This window comes from Sceloporus occidentalis, unplaced genomic scaffold (genome assembly GCF_023333645.1).
Source record: "Sceloporus occidentalis isolate IW3139 unplaced genomic scaffold, rSceOcc1.0.p SCAF_5, whole genome shotgun sequence".
Lineage (NCBI taxonomy): Eukaryota > Metazoa > Chordata > Lepidosauria > Squamata > Phrynosomatidae > Sceloporus > Sceloporus occidentalis.
In genome coordinates, this window is record NW_028316985.1 from 68,366,267 (window position 1) to 68,384,120 (window position 17,854).

At 42.8% G+C, this 17,854-nt stretch overlaps 1 protein-coding gene across 6 annotated transcripts in view; it reads left to right on the forward strand.

Annotated features, from left to right (window-relative positions):
• The first annotated feature begins 1,371 nt into the window (after window positions 1-1,371).
• The window catches only part of LOC149312283 (caveolin-1), a 37,395-nt gene continuing 20,912 nt past the window's right edge, over window positions 1,372-17,854 (forward strand). The window contains exons 1-2 of one of the 6 annotated variants that reach the window (XM_089524326.1): window positions 1,372-1,476; window positions 3,635-3,799. In XM_089524326.1, the coding sequence (XP_089380452.1) occupies window positions 1,447-1,476; window positions 3,635-3,799 (195 nt within the window). In that variant the 5' untranslated portion in view covers window positions 1,372-1,446. The other 5 variants (XM_089524329.1, XM_089524327.1, XM_089524328.1 and 2 more) reach the window with 5 other exon arrangements.

Consider the following 17,854-nt stretch of genomic DNA (forward strand, 5'->3'; position numbering starts at 1 on the left):
ATTCTGTCTGACTCCTTTGATATATGGTAAAAATATCTTCCCTTTGGGTGTTTGTCTTCACTCCTGTGGGCTTTTCTGGGTCTGGCAGCCCTTCTGATGTCTGAGCTGGAATAACCATTAGCCTGTAGAGCCCAGTCTAGGTGCTTCAATTCATCTTCTGGGAAGTGGGGTTCACAGATCCTTTTTGCCTGGTCTACCAGTGTTTTTATTGTGCTTCTTCTTTTTTGTCCTGGGTGATGGTTGGACCCAGAAAAACCCAGTTTCCTGAAAGAAAGAAGTTGGCAGCAGGAGCTTCCCTAGACTTCAGTCGGCTTCTATATGCATCTGAGGAAGCAAACTGAAGTCTGCAAAAGCTCCTGCTGCCAACTTCTTTCTTTCAGTGAGGGGTTTATCACATGAAGTAGATTGGGAGTTTATCCTGTGAATATTCTGGAAAAATCTCATTACGCAAAACGATTTCACACAGCGTCACACAAAACCCACCATTAAAGTGATCATAAAGAAGCATTAACATGCATATTTTTACTTTTGGGTTTTCAGTAGCACTGCATTTCTGATATTGCTTTATTTCCGCAATTGTGTGTGATGATCATTCCTGCAATTACTCGCCATTTTTACTTTATTTGTGGGATACTTTACGTGCGCTTTAATCTCTCTTTAATGCCGAAATTAGCCCTAATGTGACTGAGTCTCAAAAGGGCTACAAGAGCTCTCTAAATCCTGATTCCATATCTTTGAATTCATGCAGAAAACTGAAAGCTGAGGAAATCCTCACCTAGTTTTTTTTCCCTCCAGACCTGAAGTTGCTCCTGGTGTAACCCAGACATGTGTACTTTGATGGCAAAAAGAAGCATTGCCTCAAATGTCCCAAAAGGGAAAAAAGGGAAGGGAGAGGGAGGAAATCTGTGGCTGCATTCGTGCTGCTGAAGTGACAGTGGTGTCACTTGGGGGGCGCGGGTGAGCCGCACCAGGTGACACCACTGCTTTTCAAACACTTATATTCATGTATAAGTCTAGAAATTTAGGTTTAAAAAGTGACTCCAAAAAAAGTGAGTTGACTTATCCACGGGTCAAAGTAAGTATTGTACTTATCCCCTGGTGTGAAATTTGGAAGAGGTCAAGGGAGGGGGGGGGTGACACCATGAGTTACCAAACTAGCTGACCCCTACCCTAGGGGCTCCACTGTGTTGGGACAAACCGGGATTAAACCTGCAGTGCAGATGCACCCCTGGGAGGGGAGGTGTGGGCCAGGCATGTAAACTGGGAGCACCCTCCCACTTGGCAAGCCCTGCAGGGTGAGGTGGGGTGAGAGAAGGAAAGAAGGGTGTTCTTGTTCAAAAAACCATCCAGGATCTTCCTCCTCCTGCTGCTGCTGCTGCTGCTGGGGAAGATCCTTTCCTTTGCCTTGCAGACAGAGCCTCCCTCCCTCCAGCCCAAGGCAGCAGCATGTCTGGCAGCAAAGACCTGGATCCAGAGGTAGGCAATGTTTCTGTTTTTCCCTTATCAAGTGGCTCTCTCTGTTGTTGACTTTCTCCAAGTACCTGCTGGAGCTGGAGCCATCACTGAGGGCTGCTCTTGGCTCTTCTTTCCCTTATCTCTAGCCTCTCACTCCCTCTTTCTCTCCCCACCTCCAAGGCTGGAACAAGACCCAAGAAGGGTTGTGTGAGTGTGTGTGTTTAAAAGGTTATTCCTCTGCCTTGTTGTGGGTCATCCGATCTGCAGGCTGGGCACTGGCTTCCCCTCTTTTCCTTTCCCCCTCTGATCATCTCCTCCTCCTCCTCCCCACTTACCCACAACCTCTCCGGCTGGTGGTTCCTTTCCCTTCCTTCCCTGCAAAGCTGGAGTGGAGGCTTTAATTTCTAAGAGGAGAGAGAAGAGAGAGAGGAAACTTCCCAGGGACTCCTCTGCAGTAAGTGCTGGAGGGAAAAGGAGGGAGGAGAAGAGGCTGGGAGCTCTTGCTTTCCCCGTAAAGATATAAAACTTCATCAGAGGCTTGCCAGGCTTTGCAACTTGGGCAGAGGAGCCCCTCCACCTTTTGGCTTGGCAGCAGGAGGGATTGGGTTTTGTTTTGTTTTAATTAATGTATTGTACTGTATTGCATTGTATTTTCTCTTTTTCTGTTTTGATGGAGCATCTCCCCAACCGAATTCGTGGGCATCTCCAGCCAAACCGAGGCTGGCGTCCGCATGGCGGGACTAAGCCGGGTTGATACCGCTTTCACTGCCGTGAAATAGAGGAGTCGGAGGACTGTGGTTTGTGGAGGCACCAGAGCTAGAGAAGGAGAAACGTCTCACAAAGAAAGTACAGATCCCAGGATTCCATAGCTTTTATTATTTATTTATTTTTATTGCATTTATAGCTCGCCTTTCTCCCCCGGAGGGACCCAAGGCACAGAAATTATATACAGTATATATATATATATATATATATATATATAATTTATTATTATATAAGTAAATGTAATAATGATATATTATTATTATTATTATTATTATTATTATTATTATTATTATTTGTATCCCGCCTTTCCACAAGGATCAAGGCGGGTTACAAGAAAATGTATAGACAAATGCAGGCAGATACGCCCCTGGCAGTTAAAGCGGTGTCAAACTGGGTGGTTTCTGCAGTGCGGATGCAGCCCGAGAGAGATTTCGGCTCCTAACATCTTCATCATCATTATTTTATTGAAGGAGTTGCTTCCAAAAACCCCAAAGCCCCTTCTCTGTCTGGGGTTGAGAATCAGGTTTTGTGGCTTTTGAATGCTTTTACTACAATTTGAGAGAACTTCTTGAAAGAGAGAGATAGAAAGAAGTGGCAACTAAGGGGCTCTTTGAATGGATGATAGAAAACCAAAGAGATATTAGATTAAATAAAAGACTCCCCCCCCCCCAGGTTTCTTTGGCTTTAAAAAACATAAGCATCCCTCTCCCAACTTTTACCAGCCCCAGGGAGTGAAAGGAAAGGAAAATGGGCACCTTCCCTCCTCTGTTCAGGGACCACCAGGCGTCCTCCTTTTCCAGGACACGTCCTCCAGTTCCACCTTCCTGCAAAATGTCCTCCATATCAACCTAGGAACTGTGAGGGGATTCTCCTCAAGGCAGCTCCCCACACATATAGAGAGAGAGAGATATTGGGAGGGGAAGATATATATGGAAGGAGATATATATATATATATGGAAAGGGCTTTGGTTTTCTGGAAGCAACTCCTTATATAGAGAGGGGTGGGAAATATTCACAACCAACTACCATCCCCAGAATTCCAGAGCCTGCAGCCAGAGCATGGGAAAAAGGTACCAAACCGGATTATTTCCCCAGTGCGGATGCAACCAGATCTCCAAGTGCTCCCATTCAGCTTCTAAGGAGCGCCCCCTGGCGGCTGGAGAGGAGTGGCTGCTGTGCCTGGTCCCAAGGGGTGTGGTGTTGTTAAGTACTGATTTCATTTTTTGGTAACCCAACAGAGAGCTTGCCTTGGGGCATTCCCTGCTTGAAGCGTCTACTGCTGTCTCTCTCTGGACATCATCCCACAGCCTCTTTCTGTGAGGCATCTCCTCCTCCAGCATTTCCCTTTCTGGAGTGCCTTCTTGCTGTGGATTGATCCCCATATTTACCTCCCTCTCACCCCTTCCCTCTCTAGGATTACAGCTACACGGTGCCCCTCAGGGAGCAAGGCAACATCTACAAGCCCAACAACAAGGCCATGGCCGATGAAATCAACGAGAAGGAGTACCACGACGTCCACACCAAGGAGATCGACTTGGTCAACCGGGACCCCAAGCATCTCAACGACGATGTGGTCAAGGTAAGAAGCCTCAAGAATTTTTTCCAGAACATTTTCATTCTCCTCTTCCCACATGCACATTTTTTAAAATTTTCTCCCACCAGAGAATAAATCAAATTCATGTCCAAAATTTGGTATTTATTTATTTACGGTATTTATACCCCGCTCTTCAGCCCTAAAGGCTCTCAGAGCGGTCAAAAGAGGTAAGAGTTGGAAAGAATGAGCCTGAGATTACTGACATCGCTAGGATGTTATATTTGTATTGAGGATGTTTTATTCTCAGCTTCATAGGCCTTTACACCAATTCTTGCTAGGATAATACAGGGGGCCCTTGGTATCCACAAGGGTTTGGACCCAGGACCCCCATGGATACCAGAATCTGTTGATGCTCATCCCATTGAATACAACGGCATAGTAAAATGGTGTCCCTTATATAAAATGGCAAAATCATAGTTTACAGAGGTCAGTTGCCATGTATTCTATCCTGCATCTCCTAAACAACTGGGCTGCTCTTGAGCATATCAAAGTATAGTGTTGAATTGTCCATAAAACTATAGTGCAGGCTTGGGATTTATATATTTGTAAAATATTTTCAATCTGTGGATACCACAACAAACTACCATCTTCAGAATTCCAGAGCCTAGAGTGAGGGCACGGAAAGAGGTACTAAACCTGATTATTTCCCCAGTGCGTGGGATCCGTGGATATGAAGGGTTGACAGTGTAGGACAGTGTGTGCATGTGTGGTGTGGTTTGGTTTGGAAAATCAACAGAGAAAATGCTCCAGGCAGGGACTCTTCAAGGAAGCTGACCACATTGGGGGTTGTTTCTCAACTGTTTGTTTTCATTCTCTACCAGAACGTCGGATAATTCCATTCGGGACTGAACATTTTTTACAAGATGGGGGGGTAGCGCTGATGCATCAGCTTGATGTAGCTTCCCAGAATATAATGTGCAGAATTTTGCACATTTATTTCAGCTGGGGGAAACTTGGCAAGCTTCTAATAAATCAACAGCATGTTATGTCCCATGAAGGAAGTATATCCTGTTGCAGCGATGAAGCTTCTTCCTATTTACTTTCCAGTCCTGCTTTTGTATGCGGCTGTTTACTGGCTTTTCAGCAGTGTGGTGCACCTGTTTAAATCATGATACAGAAGAATGGGGTGCAAGCCCCAGGTTTGCCATGGAATCATCATGTGTTGGGGAGGAATGCTATTTCTCAACCTCAGTTGCTCATCTGTAAAATGGAAATAAGACTTATCCAGCCCCACAGCAACATGAATGGGAGCATTTCTGGAAATGTCAGACAGACTTTTAAGTGAAAATCAGCAATAGCTTTTGTATAAAGCTGCTTCTTCAAGCCCATAAAAGGGAAATGTCTTGGATTTACCTATAGAATTTCAAGCCAATAGGATTCCAAGCCATGAAAACCTAAGCCATAAAAAATGTATTAGTCTTTAAGATGTCCCAAGTCTGTGTGTTATTTTACTGTTAGAATGAAATCCAAGGCATATTTACTGGACTATTAGACGTGTTAAGACACTTTGCAAAGCAAACATATTCAGGGTTGCACTGCTGCACAGTCTCTGAAGGATGAAAAAAGGCATACTAAAATTAATCATAACTGTATGAAGCCATTATGTAGGAATTGTATTCTGGATGCATGCCCAGCTAGTGTATTACCTGGCAATTTTGCTGTCTCAAAATGAAACTTGTACAGGTTTTGATTTAATATGAAAAAGTGTACATTTTCTCATTAAATATTTATCTGCCCACAAAAAAGTGTGGCATCAGAAGATAAAAGTCACATATGTATGATATGTATATATAGAAAGCATATCAAGGCTTCAATTCAGGCCTGGTGCTAACATTTGTCAAAGTGAAGGATGCACCTCAGGCATCATTTTCTGGGGGATACGAAGAAGCAAGAAAGTGTTGAATAAGAGAGGTCAGTTGCCAAGTATCCTATCCTGCATCTTCTAAGCAACTAGGCTGCTCTTGGGCACAGTGAAGTTGAATTGTCCGCAAAACTATATTGCAGGTTTGGTCATCTTCTGTACACAAGTGGGGGCAAAGGTTGAGGGATACTATCTTGTCTGCTACGGGCAGTAAAATGTTGTGTGGTAGCTGTGTTGCAATTTAGCATTTCACAAGGAAGAAAGGGGGAAAGAATAGGGATGCACTGTTTAAGCATTTTTAAATTTTATTTTTACTTTTTAGAAGCCCACTAATTGTCTGTTCTGATACCTCAGCTATGAAATAACCTGCTTTTAAAAGCATCTTTGGTGCCAATGCTGGCCTCATTTTGGCACCTAGATAAAAAGTGACTTTTGACCAACACATTTGGAGCATAGGGGATCACAACTAGATTGTGGGGCGATATGATATAGTGTGCACTGCTTATATTGTTTCAAACTGTGTTTTTTTAAAAGAAAAATCCCAATTGTATTTAAGATATATTTATTACCCCTTTTCTCTCCTTTCCACCCATTTTGGAAACCTGAGGCAATGCTTGTTTCTTTGCCAGCCTCTGCGACCATAAAAGTACACATGTGTGGTGCACTGCTAAATCCAGAGTGTATTGAGGAAAGCCATTCCTGTCTTTGGTGCAAAAAACGATTGTTTTATTGGCTTTGTCTCAGCTATTTAATTTTGATACATTCAAAGAAAGAAGTCTACCCATCCCTTCTCATGACAGATAAAAATCAGAAGCCCTCAGGTGCCACAGTTTTAGTCCTGGTGGACAGGGACAGTCCTACTGCTAGTCATAACGAAGCAACCTGCTCAGGCAGCAGAGGATGGGTGGGACAGACATGGATGTAGTTCAAGTCCTGTGGAGAAAGAAGTACAAATGCCCCTTTTGGGTGTGGCTGCAGCAGTCATTTTCCAGTTGCACATCTATCTGAACTGTATTGTTTCCCATTTGAGGATTGTATGTCTGGGTAGAAACTAAACATGGTAAAACTTGCCTTTTCACCAAATTTTGTGGGATCATGGCCAGACTAATTTGTGGAGAACTGATGAGATATACCCAATATCAAACTGTTTTAAATTGTTAAACTGTTTTAATTTTTAAGCTCTTTTTGTGAATTTTATTTTATTTTTTATTTTATTGCTACCTCTAACTTGCCCTGAGATCTTTTGATATAGAGAGGGATATAAATAATCAAGTAAGGGGCTGTACAGACAGGCGGCAGGACACTGCCCCTTTTCGTCCCAGATTGGGGCTGTGGCAACCGCACACCGTGGCCTCTCCAGGAAGCAAAAAGAAGCCATGAAAAGCCGCAATGGTGCAGCAGGATGATACCTTTTCTGCGCTGTGCTGTTTGGGCACTGCACTAAAGTTGCACCATGATGCTGCACGCCATCTAGAAGGGTATGTGGCATCATGGCACGATGGGGGCAGAGTCACAGCATCCAGCATGCAGATGCTGCGCCATGGCTCTGCCCACAGGGTCAGCACAAAGTGCTGGTATGTATTGGACCTTAGTTAATAAATAAATACATTGGGAAGAAGAAAATGATTTTTGCTTTAAGAACTCCACACACTCTCACAAATACTTACAAAAAGCACAGGTGGATAAGACCACTTTAGAACCTATTCTGTTCCTTTTTCTCTCATGCTGCATGGCCACTGCAGAAACAATCCAATTTGACACCACTTTAACTGCCATGGCTTAATACTATGGAATTCTGGGAACTGTTGTTTGTTATGGCACCAGAGCTCACAGACAGAGAAGGCTAACTGTCTCACAAACTAAAAATCCCAGAGTTCCATATTGAACCATGGCAGTTAAAGAGGTGTCAAACTGGATTATTTCTGGAGTGGGGATGCAGTCTCAGTGATGAGAATAGTCATTTTTAGGTGGTGTTTGATGCAATACATAAGGATACTGTCTAAAACAGTTATTCCCAAACTTTGGCCCTTCAGATGTTTTTGGCTTCAGCTTCCAGAATTCCTGACTGTTGACTAAAGTGGCTGGGTCTTCTGGGAGTTGAAGTCTAAGGCCCAGTACATACCTCCCTGAAAGGGCGGACTGGAGGCAGCTGGTTTTCCTGCAGAGGGACACCGCAGCAGCCAAGCCATTGGTGCACTCGTGACATAAGTAATGCGCAGAAACATCTATATGCTGTGCATCACTTACATCACAATGGAGGCCCCGTATGGACGGGAGGCCACCATTACGCTGGCACTGTGACGTTGTAGGGTTAGGGACTGTGCGGTTGGTGCACGGTCCCTAACCCTACAATCGCCGCCTAGACACCATGTCTTGGCAGTATGTACCGGGCCTAAAATACCTGAAGGACCAAAGTTTGGGAATCACTGATCTAAAACAGGGATATGAAACTGTGGCCCTCTAGATGTTGTTGAATGTTATTTCTCAATCTTCCTCATCACTGGCTGTGCAGAACAGGGCTGATAGGAATTTCAGTGCAACAACACACAGAGGAACACAGACCTAAAGTAAAGAAGCTTTTTTTTCTTTATCTCTATGTTCATGTGCCATCAAGTCACCTGCTAGCTAATGTGGGCCCTATGAATTTCATACTGTTTTCTTAAGCAAGGAATCCCCAGGGGTGGGTTTGCTAGTTCCTCCTTCTGAGATATAGCCCACAGCACCCAGTTTTCATTACAATCTCCCATCCAAGTACTAGTCAGGGGTGACCCTGCTTCAGTTCCAAGATCAGCTTGATCTGGTTCCTTAAGGGCAGGGGTTCCCAACCTGTGCTCCAGGGAGCCCTTAGGGCTTTGTGTGCACTTCTCAGGTGCTCTGCGACCGCTCCAGGAAAACAAAAGAAATAAAAATTGAATAAAATTAAAGAATAAGAATATATTTTTATATATATTCCTAAACACCATTAACCTGTAAGACATAGGGTAGGCCTTTTACAGGCTCCAACATAGAAATAAGGGCTCCACAAGTCAAAAAGCTTGGGAAGCCCTGCTTTGGGGTATTTAGGGAGTCTATGGATAATTTAAGCCTAAACGCTATTGTTAATGAGGCTCCTAATGCTTTTGTTACCCATTTAATTAATTGCATTTACTTACATGTTGACTCATTATTCTACAGTTGATTTAATTGTTCTCATTTAATGGAAATTAACCTGTGCTGGTGTATAAGTCTATGGTGTATTCAAGGCCCAGTACAGACCTCCCCAAAAGGGAGGCCTGCCGGCGCCTTTTCCCCCCCCCCGCAGGGAAGCCACAGCCACCAAACCGTGTGGCTTCCCTACGGAGAAAAAAAGAACCCGCAAAAAGCAGGTTCTTTTTGTGCTGCGCCAATTATGTCCGAGTGCACCAATGGTGCACTCAGCACGTAACTGGTGCGTCACGACGTGCAGACACTATATGTCCATAACATCACAATGGTGGCACCCCTATACATGGGGCGCCAACAATATTAAGGTGCCGTGCCGTACTAAGGTTAGGGACCATGTGGTTACCACGCAGTCCCTTAACCCTAGTACGCCACCAGCACAGTGCATTTGGCCAGTCTGGATCGGGCTCCTGTCACCAACTTGTGGTGGTGTATTCAAGTCACCTGTTAACTTATGGCAACACCATGGATTTTGCAGGGCTTTCTTAGACAAGGAATAATCAGAGATAGCTTGCCATTGCCTTCCTTTAAAATACAGCCTACAGCACCTGGTATTCCTTAGTGGTCTCCCATCCAAGTACTAACCAGGGCTAACTCTGCTTAGCTTCCATGATCAGATCTGGTGATCAGATGCCTTTAGGGGGTTTAGACCCTACTTCAATAATTTCCATGGGAATAAGCCTGCATATGAACTGTCAGAAATAATCCAGTTTGACACCACTTTAATTTCCATGGGTCAGTACTATGGAATTCTGCGAATTATGGTTTGTCGTGGCACTAGAGCTCTTTGACAGGGAAGGCTAAATATCTCACAAAACTACAGTTCTTAAAATTCCATACCACTGGGCCATGGCAGTTAAAATGGTGTCAAACTGGATTATTTCTGCAGTGGAGATGCAGCCCAGATCTCACTGAACAGAGTGAGTGCTTCTTTAGGGTAAATATAGCATGTACTCTTAGTGAATTAGTCCCTTGCATTTTTATGTGCGCAACAAGGTCTAATAAATTCCCTGTATCTTATTGTAGATCAGACTTGGATAGATTGTGCTGTATGGGAAAAAAAACCCTCATACAATTACTTGTAATGATTTATTATTAATTATTCATCAGTCAGAAGCCAAGATGACAAAACTGAGGCTGTTGTACTTTGGATACATAATGAGAAGGCAAAGCTCACTGGAAAAAACAATAATACAGTACTAGGAAAGGCGGAGGGAAGCAGAAAGAGAGGAAGGCCACATGCTAGATGGATAGACTCTATTAGGGATGTCATGGATATGAGTTTGCAGGAATAAAGCAGAGCAGCGGAGGACAGGGAGTCTTGGAGATGTCTCATCCACAGGGTCAGCATGAGTCAAAATTGACTCAAGAGCAGTTAACAACAGCAACAAAAGGGCTCCCAAAGTGTTATACAAAAACAACAAGAGATAAAACATATGAATTTAAAACAGGCTAAAACTTGTTTTTAAAACTCTTTTGATGTCTATGGACAGTCTGGATCATCTGTAAGAAGCTGAGCATGAATGGAGCCAGCCTACCTTCTCTTGGGAGGAAACTGTAGCAGCAGGTTGCTTTCATCTCAGTATGGTGTGGCTGCATTTTAGTCTGAAAATTAAAGGAGTTATCCAAGGAGTTATCACCATAACAGGTTCAGCATCCTTTAAATTTCATACTAAAATCTGGAATGGGTTCACTGCTGCTACCTCCAACCCCCATAAGGGCCTCCAGCTGCCACTGGAGTTTTACGATAATGTTGTTGCTTTAAAGAAAGCTTTGTCTCATTTGATCACCAATCTAGCTTCTCTGCATGGTACAACACACAACAGAGCCTATGCTAAAGACTGCAAATTCCAAGTACGCTCATATGTGGGGTCTTTCAGATATCCTGACTAGAACACTTTGGAACTCCACTGGATTTCAGTTTAATTTGAGGCTTGTAACATCTGGTCTGTGATGTGTGGACTGGCCAACAATCTGGTTTCCACATGTTGCACTGACTATACCTTTCAAGGGCAGACCCATGTAGAGTGCCATAGAGTAGCCTAATCTAGAAATGATTAAGACATAGTTCTGCATCTTAACTGTTTAAGATCTTTTAAAGAATTCAGCATATGTTGCCAAAATTGCACCACTCATGAAGGCTCAAATGCCAAAACTCAGAAAGTTTAGGGGGCAATTTAAACGGGGGAACCCTTCAAATACCCAAATTAAGACTGAGCATTTTGGTGGTCATAAATGCCAAGTAATGGGGGATGGAGAGCCAGAGGAGAGGGAAATATAGTGGAACATCCTGGAACAATGGGTGGCTATGCTCCTGGACACCTGGATAGGAATGCCCTACCCTGCAATAATTTGTTTGTAGATCCCTCTTAATCTGTACTAATTGTCTTATATAGAATTAGATTTCTATTGTGAAAAGAATGGAATTGGAACCAAAATTTGGCAGCACATGCAGAGTGCACAGGCTAAATGAAGGCAGAGAGAGAGAGGACCTCCCCCCCTCCTGCTCAAATGTCAGAAGAAGAGGAGGAGGAGAAATCAAGTCACTAAGGCCCTTCTGGGTCTCTTTTCAGTCTTGTAAATATCAAACTTCCAACAATCTCAACAAATGTGGGTCAGTGGAAACTACTGTCAGGGCCTATCTGGGTCAGGCACATAATGGACATTATCCATCCTCAGCAGAGCCACGTCATGCTGCAGGTGTGATGGCCAAGGGTGATGTCATCCTTGTTTCACTTCAGGATTTGTGTTTTTAAACCAATAAAGCTTTATATTTTAAAAAAAGGATCCAAGATTTGATGGACTTTCTGCAACCCCATCAGAGTTTGGAAAAGTTCATTTTTTAAAACTACAGCTCTCAGAACTTGCAGCTGTTGGAGGAGGGGTTTGAGAGGTGTTGCTCAAAAAGTAACTTTTCCATGTTGTGAACCCACTCTACTTAAACAGTGTGATAAAGCTAGTTGTGTGAAGGAAGCATATGCATATGAAGTTCTAATTTTCCAGTAGGAGCAACAGAATTTATGCTTAGTGGACTTGATCTTCTGAAGTTGCTAAGCATTTCTTTTGAATCTGAGGTTGGGCTCAATCCACTGAACATCTACATTCTAAAGTGGTACCATCCTAAGAGAGCTTCATAATACTTTCCCTCTCCCCGAAATATTTCAGTTGGCTCACAGTTTTAAAGATCATGCCAAGAAACACTCACTTTCGTCCCTTGTTTACCATGTTATTGTGGAGTATGGGCAAAGGTAATCCTACTCAAGTTGCCATCCAATAGGCAGAATTTTCCTTTAGGAATGCTAACAGAATCCGTTTGACAGAATCAGAATTCCCATTTTACAGTTCGAGAGCTGAGGGTAATACTTTGTGGCTGAAGTGTGACTTAAATCTAGCCTTGCAGAGTAATCAGGGACAGGCAACTTGCTACTCCCCAGAAATTATTGGCGTGTAATTGTCCCTCACCTCTGGCTATATTGCTTAGAGCTGATGAGAGTTGCAGACCAGCAACATCTGGAGGGCTGTACTTTGTTTACCCCTGCTGTAATCCTCTGTATTCTTAATTAGGACTAAGACCCCTCAAACAGAGAGGGACTTGCTTATGAGTAAACGTACATAGGCTGGAATTTTGTTGTTTAATTCCAACCCATCCCATCAATTGTTGAATGGTAAACCAATGGCAAATCCCATTGGTTCAATGGGTTTTCTTTAGTCATTAGTAACAATAAGATTTTTAGCTATAAATTTGTACTATTACTATGGAGTTTATCACACGGGGGACATTGCAGGTTTAAACACCAATGATCCTGTGAACATTGTTCAATCACAATTAACATTTTCACACACATTGCGATTAAAGAGCCGGGAATAAACAGGCAATAAACAGCAACAAATCATTCACAGGATTTTCCCGTGAATGATTTGTTGCTGTTTATTCCCAGATAATGGTACTTTAATCGCAACATCGTGTGAAAATGCTAATCGCGATAGCACACTTTCACGGGATAATTGATGTTTAAACTCCCAATTTTCCTTGTATGATGAAGTCCTATGTCGGGCCTCTCTACTAAAAGGCTGCAGTGCCTTTTAGTAGGCTATGAAAGTAACATAAAAATCAAGAAAGCAGCATGCATATTTTATTTTATTTTTTTAGCTTGGATGACAAGATAGATGTGGGAATGTAGCAGAAGAACATATTTTCTAGCCCACTGCTGAGGTTCCCAAAGCAACAAAAACTTTTGAGGGTTAGTGATATGTTCAGGGCTGGATGGGATCTGGATAGCTCCAAACAACATTACTAAGCAGAGAAAGATGGATCCTACTGGGAATAGGGGGCCAATCACCAGTGAGGGGAGGAGAAAAAACACCCCACATACTTTGGAAGAAATGTTTCCAAACATCCCTCTTGGGAGAGAATGAAGATGTCTGCTGTATCCAGTGTCCCAAAGGCAAATGAGAACATTAGGAAGAGTTTAAAATAATGGACTCTCTCAGTCCAGACATGGTGTGGTAACTTCAACCAAGAGAATCGTATTGATCTGTGTGTTCTGTTTAAAACTTTCCAAATTCTGTCTCTCATTCTCTTTTGTAGACAGTACATGTTCAGAATGGTTGTCCTTGATGTAAGAGAAGCAACTACAGTCACCCCTCCTAACTATCGGATCTCAGATCCATGACCTTGAAAATCTGTGAAGAGGTGACCTCCGCTATTTTTAATGGACTAGGTACGCAAGGGCATGCACCCCATTCAAGTCTATGGACTTGAATATGCACAACTGTATATGGAGGGCCAACTGTATTTCCTTTCTGTTTCTATAACAAACCATGGCTTTATCACCTGCACTAATATTTCAGAATCAGAACCAAACTACAGAAATCAAATGGAGGAAATGATAGAACTATGGCAATGTAAATAAATTAAGTTTCCCAGAGTTTGGGAAATATTACTTATTTCAATGATAGCTCCTAAAGTTTATCAGCTAACAAAGGCCATATTAGCTAGAGGTGTCTGAGAACTGTTGACTCAAATAGTAACTTTCCCAAGCTGTGTGATATATCACCTAACTTATTCTATATTGCTGAATTTAGCAGACAGCCCAAATACTCCAGCAAAATTTTGAATCCAGACTGATTGTACACAATCCATATTTCATGCAGGAAGTGTTACTTTTACATTGTAGCCATGTAGAAAGCACATAGATTGGTCTGTTTCTTCCTCTTCCTCTCTGTATCTCACACATACATTGAACATAGAAAGCAGGCACCTCAGGGATAAGGATAGATTTAGTGTTTAATTTTTAAAAACACATTGGGACAATCACTTATATATACCTCCATTCACAGTCTGAAGTAGTGTGTCTAGGGCTGCATCTACACTGTATAACAAAAGCAATTTGACTCCTCTTTCACTGCTATGGCTCAATACTATGGGATTCTGGGATCTTTAGTTTTATGAGATATTTAGTCTTCTCTGTCAGAGAGCTTCAGTGACACAAACTATAAATCCCAGGATTCCATAGAATGGAGCCATGACAAAGTGGTGTCAAACTGCATTAATTCTTTACTGTGACAATAACCTGAGGCAGTGAGCAGATGGAGGGGAAAAGTTGGCTTACCTCTGGGGTTTCCTGATTCACGAAGGGAACCTGCTCATTGCACCACCAGCTCCCACAACAGGCTGAACACAGAAGGTAGTCCACACAGCACCCCCTTCTTCTACAAGGTTGGGTTGTCTAAAATGGAGCATTCATGGGTACAAGGTATTTTTTCTGTTCTGCCCCAAACGCGCACATACACACAAACATGCCACCAGTGGCCACCAATCACTTCCTCATCCTGCCCAGCTGCTAGCCCATTCAATACCCAGTGCAATTGCTTACTCAATTGCACAAGCAATTGGCTGCCCACATAGCACATCAGTGCACACATTGGCACAGCACAGTCATAGAGCTCTTGGTTTGACTGGCCAATTTGTTATTGTTCTCATTAAATCCATTGCATTGTTGATGACATGCTGTATTTGTCATCATTTTGCTTCACGTGGTGCGTGATGCATCACTGGTGCAGCTATGCACAGTTGTGATCGATATCAAATGGGCAACAAAAAATATGAGCAGCAATGGCACCGGTGGTTTGGTGACTCCTTCTCCCATTGCCACACCAGTATGCAGTGTGGTACACTAGTGGGGTAATTCACACTTTCCAGCTTGATCCAGAGCTACCTGGTGGTTATTGTGCTCTGGTGTTTATTCTGGAGTGAAGCTTCATTCTTGTTTCCTCCCTTTTTGGCCACATGCATCATTTGAACAGGTAGGGATCAAAACGGGGTGAAATTACTTCTTTTCACTCATGCAGACACCCCCTAAGAGTGTTTTTGAGGCCTTTAAAAGAACAATCTCTGCTTTTCCCAGGTGCCTGCTAGCTGGAATGGAAGAAGATGGGGAAAAGGTGACACAGAGAGAGAGATTGAGAGAGAGAGCAGATTTAGGGTTGCCTGCTTTTGCCTGATCTGCTGATCTGACCCACTGGCTTCAGTCCTGCCTACCACAGCATATGGCTCACTGCACATTACCCATAAATGAATGTAGCCTTGACATAACATGGTTGCCCACCCTGGTCTGTGTTCAAGATCCTGGATGTGAATTAATTATATTAGGCAGTGTATTGCCTGCTAGTTTGAAGAAGCCCTTACCATTCCCTAGTACCTAGCTACCATTTTTTTTCCTTTCCCACAGGCCCTCAGAGTGATGTTACATCAGCTTCTCTAGAGGACTGAAAAATTTAAAATGGCAGGTTGTTCCCATGTGCAATTACCCTGCCACAGGGAGGGAGCCCATGACCAACATTAACAGTGAGCCTTAGTGAACCCCATGGAACTTGAGCAGCTGCCAAAGGATGCCAGGTGCTGTGTGGAATCGGCATCATACAATCAATTGGTTAAATAGATATGTTTCCCTCTTGCAATGTATGCTGCATAGATGAACTTGCAGTTCCAGCACCTGAGTTACACATATCCAAAAGTGCAGTCCACGTTATTAATTCTTTTTAAAAAATTAGTTTTTTCATGGGGTATATCCCCAGTTTTTCTTAGCAACCCCTCCTCCCCAAGTTCGGAACATTGTAGCTACTGATATTTGTTCTGGATTTCTGCAGTTCTTGTCACTCCATTCCATGCTGACACCTACACAGTAGCAAAAAAGCAAAGCCAGCTGTGGAAGACAAATGATTAGGCAAGAGATGAGGAATCTGCTCAGTAAGCAGTTCTTCAAAAGGCTTCAATATTTGTTCTAAAAGAAAGTGCCTTGCAACTTATAAAAATCAGGGGATGTGCTCCTGTATATACAATAAGATGTGCTCTGTAGAATTTGTCAGTCTTTGTGTGTCCAAAGACCTCCCATATGAGTATGTTTCAAGGAGAAGCAAGCAGAGACAAAGCAGGTAACAGGTCTTGAAACAGTTATCATTCCTTTTTAATGTTGCTGCCCCATCATTAGGCAGAATGAAGCAACCACCTTAGGCAGCAGAAACAGTGGTCCCTTGGCTGTTCTTCTGGAGCCCCTCTGACCTTTCCTTCTGCGGAACAGTGTTTACCACATAGTGATCAATCCACAGTAAGGCACTGAAAGGAGATGATGGAGGAGGCAATGCATCACAGAAAGTCTCATTCCCAGGGTGTGGGATGTCAAGAAGTGCTGCCCAAGATAGAGCCTTATAGAGTGAGCAAAACATATCACATATGGAAATGCACTTATTTTGAATTATCTGGCCAAAATCTTGGTGGACAATGCTTCCACCACTACAGTGTGGGTGATGACAGCAGTAGGAAGAAAATGACAGTGGGTGCAGCCGCTGCAAAGGAATTAAGACATGGGAGAATTAAATTGTTCGGTGCCATCAGATTTAATCTGCTTTTCCATGCCATCCCTGCACAAGACAGGATAAAATGGGTGTCCCAATAATAATCCCAGCCTCTTTGTAGGCAGCAAACTTTCATTCTGGCTAATTTTCCTCAAAGTTTTGTTTTGATGGATAAGGGAGACTCAGAGCAGGGTATCATTCCTAGCACCTCATGCTTATTGTAAACCAGAATTTGGAATTAATGTGTGATGATCAATACATTAAGTTAAACTCAAAGCTTTGTCCAGTGAGGGTATGACATTTATTTTTTAGCACAAAATTATTAAAGCTCATTCATGTTAATATTTTTAGCATAATTACAGCAAACTCTGACTCATTGTCATCTAATGAGCTATTGGTGTGGACTATGCCACACCTGATAAACATCAGGGCAGTAATTTTATGGGGTGCAACTATAATATCACTAAGCTTCGGAGTTCTCCAGAGTTGTCCACAAAGCTTACTCATATCAAATTTGCTCACTATTTTGTGACATTTTGGCAGATCCCAGCAGATGTTTTGTCCATCTGTTTATTTTGAAGTTCTTCTTAGGGACCCACACAGCTTCCTTTGCTTTTCGTTTACCTTATAAAGCCATGATATATAGTTCCCAGAAGCCACACAAGTGGCTGTAGAAATGGAGGAAATAAATACTTGTTTATTTTCCTTTTTACCTTGTAGTTAAAGCTCATAATCCCTCATGTCAGCATGAAGTCTTGAACATTGCATTTCAAAAGCAGAAACCTAAAACAGACATGATCTAATGTGACACTTGGGGAAAGAGCACTTTCAGAAATTATTGCAACATAAAATCACTGAACACAGCACAGAAGGGGTGTGTATGAGCCGGAGAAAGATGAGAAGCAGCACTGGAAAAGCCTTGCTACTCAGAGACTGTAGAATCAGAAGCTGCACATCCATGTGTGTGTGTATATATATAGGTCTCCTAAAGCTGGTGCAATTTATCCACACTAGTGTATACATTACAATTTGTGCCATACATATAAAGTCTCTTTTTCCAATGTGTTCTTGCTTCCTCCAGAGGCACGGTCTCTCCCCCCACCCACTCGTGGCCTTTCTCTGAA